Genomic DNA, 3,945 nt, shown 5'->3' on the forward strand with positions numbered 1-3,945 from the left:
GGTGATGAGCGGTGCCTGGTTTCCTCCAGACATGATGCTTGGCACTCAGGCCAAAGAGATCCATTTTGGTTTCATCAGGCCAGACAATTTGGTTTCTCATGGTGTGAGAGTCCTCTAGTGGCGCATTTCCACTGCAAGGCCTAGCACGGCTTAGTACGGTATAGTTAGGCCTTGGTTGGCCAGGCTCACTTTATGCTGCGTTTCCATTACAATTTAGGAACTGGGGTAGTAACTATAGTAACGCAGTGTAGGCGGAGCCGTGACGTCATCTTCAATGCGAAACACAAAACCAACATCAGCCGTTAGCTGTTAGCCCTCAGAGCTCACAGCTCCTCACATCTGTTCAGAAACTAGACAAAAGTTAAACAAATACAAACCACAGACTGTCTGTGTCATGGAGAATACAGTCGCTGGTTTATTTATGTCTGTAGGCCGTTGTTGTGAGCGTGGACGGTTGGAGCATATACTGCGTTAGCTTAGCCGATCTCCATTCAGACAACACGCCATTTTAAAAGGCTTTTCGCCTGCCGTCTGTCTGCGGACTTGTCAAAGCATTAATTCATGGTTTTACTAACCGGTATCAGTATGTTGTTACTTCGGCATCATTTTGAAACGTGTATTAAAATTAAATCACGGTCAAATATGTTCATCTTGTTGTAGTTGCCAGCATTCTCTCACTAGTTTAGCATACTCAGCCCGGTTGTTGGCCCGGAAAGAACCTCGATTTTGGAGAGCCAGAAAACTGAAAAAGTACCCGCTAGCCGAAACTACCCCTAGTGGAAACGCAACCAAAAACTGCGCTCCGCGCTGTAGTGGAAATGCGCCATAAGACAGTGACAGTTTGCTTCTAAAAAAGGCCTCAGGACCCTCTGCACATTTCTACTTAACATTATATTAGGGGGACCAGGTGTTCGTTTTGTGCAGGGCTGCACAGCAAATAGACACCATTCCCCAAATCTGATCGACAGTGGCCCTTGTAAAACGTGTCAGTATGGCCTGTTTGGTTTGCTTCAGTGAACACACAGTTTGAGAGCTGATGAGAACAAGCAAATCTTGTTTATTACTTTTGATGCAAACAAACTTAACTTTGACAACTGCATTGTTTGTTGGAAAAAAGATCAATTCAAACCAAATATGTTTAAGTCCTTTACCTGCATCCTGTGTGCAACCAGATCAACCAATAGTTAAGCGTTCTTATTCATTTCTATATGCTAATGAATTCAATGAGAACGTTTATTTTCATGGTTTGTTAGACAAATCTGAACAGTTGCAGATGTTGTGCCCTTGGATTCAAAACTAGGTTTTTGTTCTCGGTTTCAATTCTTGTTTTTCAGCCAGGTCTTTTTTTTTTGTTTCAAATCCTATTCTTTTGTTTGTAGTTCATGATTAAATATGAAAGACACGTGCAAAAAAATATAAGATATTATGTTTTTATTTAATTTTAATCAATTGTATTTAATTGTATTATATTTGTAACTCCTGTGTTATGCCTGTAAATATGCTGCTATGACCTCTTTCTTCCCGATTTGGGGATTAACAAATTACATATAATGTTATTTAATCCACATTTGTGCATCGTCATTGCGAGCTTGGATGTCATGTCTCATATTTCAAGTTAAAAAAGGTACACAACATGATTTGCACTATCTCTATACACTTTAGTTTGTTTAATTTCCACAACATGTCACTGTGTAACAGAATAATGTTTTACATTTTAATTTAAATTTTTTTTCTTAAATGTTTCTTTTCAATGGATTATTAAAACTATTCATCAGAGATAGGGATTTAGTAATAGAGTAATTGACTAAATATATATTCTGTTTCTGGCCCTTGTATTTTAGCTGTCAGGCTGTCAAGTGTTTGAGTGCCATGGTTAGTCCGAAAATCAGCTTTAACAGATGTTTCCCATGTTGCCCCCCAGGTGACGCTGTACAGCATGTACGTGGCCTGCATGGCCTTCCATGCCAAAGTGAGCGACCCCCTCATCGGGGGGACCTACATGACGCTGCTGAACACCGTCACCAACCTGGGGGGGAACTGGCCCTCCACCTTGGCTCTGTGGATGGTGGACCCCCTCACCTCTAAGGAGTGTCAGGGGGCGACGGGGCAGAGCTGTGGCTCTCCGGAGGAGGTGGGGGTGAGTGAAAGAGGAAGAGGGGGGGAGGGAGGGAGGTCAAATCTGCAGTGGTGTTGTTACCTGTATTCCTTGGCCTTTTTCCCTCCAGTAGATCTGCCCAGTTGGGCTGCCTTGCTGAAACACGTGCATGAAGATCCTGGAAGGGCCCCCTTTAATCCCTTAAGCGGCCCTATGGGGCTTACACAATTCCTCCACTGACCCAAATACACCACAGAAAGACGGCTTTAAAGCTGTCAAACCTGTAAGATTTATTACAAAGACGCATATAAACAATATACATCCTAGGCTGAGAGGCAGAAACAACAGGGTTGCTAACAAATGATGGAAAATGAAGCTTCCTTACTTCAGTGATAAACATCGCAGGGTTAAGAAAAGGTGTGAAGAAGAATTCCTCAGGACTCTCATTGTGATGAGATGGGAGGATGTTACTGAGTCTGCTGTAGGGACACTACAATGCTCCGTACAGCGTCTACTATAAGACATCGAGGTACTTCGCCCTGTATCGCCATTCAAACATGTTGAAAAAACCCACACAGCTCAGTTTACAGTCATTCTAATACATTTTCAACCTTCAGGTTTTTTTCCTTCAGGTTTTAAATAGTGTTGAAGGGTTAGAACATATACGCACTTTAAATGAGCTGCGCTTCTCTTTCGGTTGTTTCCGTGAACTTCTGAATGTTGCGTGACATTGCGGCCGCAAAGGTATTGTGGGACGGCATTATCTCCTCTCCCTTTCTATAGGATGGTCCAGTGTTTCCTAAGCTAAAGGAGATAGTAAAGGAAGTATTTAAGCTCCTTTCCTATCCTTCTACACCACATGTGTCAAACTCAAGGCCCGGGGGCCAAATCAGGCCCTTGGTGGATTTAATTTCGGCCCGCAGGATCATTTCTAATTACTATTAGATCTCGCCCGCCGGTATATTGCACGTTCACCTTCACTCCATCCTGAGGGTCTCCTCAGCTCAGAGCCTGACCCCAAACATTGATGACCTTGCACCCAAGATGAGATGCCAAGTATCTGCTTGAGCTAGCATCACAGAGCAGCACACTGAGTTTAATGGATGCTTCCTTCTGCACTTTTTCTCTCACGACAACAGGGCATGTTTTTTTTTTTCTTTGAGGGGAATAGTTTTGTTGAAGCTGTTGTTAGCCTGTGGGAAAATGTAATCATAAGAAATGAATCCGGAGAAGCTGCAGATAGAGCCATAAGAAATGAATGCAACTGATTATTTAATGTTTAATGTTATTTTTATAGGCAATCATTTAAGCTTTGTTAGTTCCAGGTTTAATATGTGCAATAAGTTCATTTCAATAAGTTTTGCAATAAACATTGAACCAGTCCGGCCCTCGGACCTAGTACCAATTTTAAATGTTGGCCCCACTGTGTATTTGAGTTTGACCCCCCTGATAGAGAAAGTCAACAGCTCTTATCATGCTGACACTATAAATCACGAGAGTCATTTTTTACCTAAAGTAGGAACCTTTTTTTTTACCAAATTTTTTTCCTGAGAGAAATGTACAATATACACAGAGCGCACCCTACCAGTCCCACCCGGCAATGCAGCCTTGTTGGCACAGGATGAAAAAGAAACCCGAACACCATACAGTGTAATATTAGACTTACTAATGACTACTTATGTCCACATAAGTATAACCTTCAGCTGTGGCGTTAAGGAGGGCGGCGGCTGTGTACTACACAGAGACACATACAAAACGTGGAGTCGGTGGTGTGTTGGGATTCGTCTCGCTGGTGGGTGTGGTTTAGCGGAAGAAGATGAGCGGCTGGCAGGAGGCCAGAGGCCCCGCGG

At 42.9% G+C, this 3,945-nt stretch overlaps 1 protein-coding gene across 1 annotated transcript in view; it reads left to right on the forward strand.

Moving 5' to 3' along the window:
- The window catches only part of LOC104958422 (kinesin light chain 2), a 15,097-nt gene that overhangs the window by 7,740 nt on the left and 3,412 nt on the right, over positions 1–3,945 (forward strand). The window contains 1 exon segment of the mRNA XM_010786161.1: positions 1,922–2,137. Within this exon segment, the coding sequence (XP_010784463.1) occupies positions 1,922–2,137 (216 nt within the window).

Source organism: Notothenia coriiceps, unplaced genomic scaffold, assembly GCF_000735185.1.
Source record: "Notothenia coriiceps isolate Sejong01 unplaced genomic scaffold, NC01 NC01_scaffold00028799, whole genome shotgun sequence".
Lineage (NCBI taxonomy): Eukaryota > Metazoa > Chordata > Actinopteri > Perciformes > Nototheniidae > Notothenia > Notothenia coriiceps.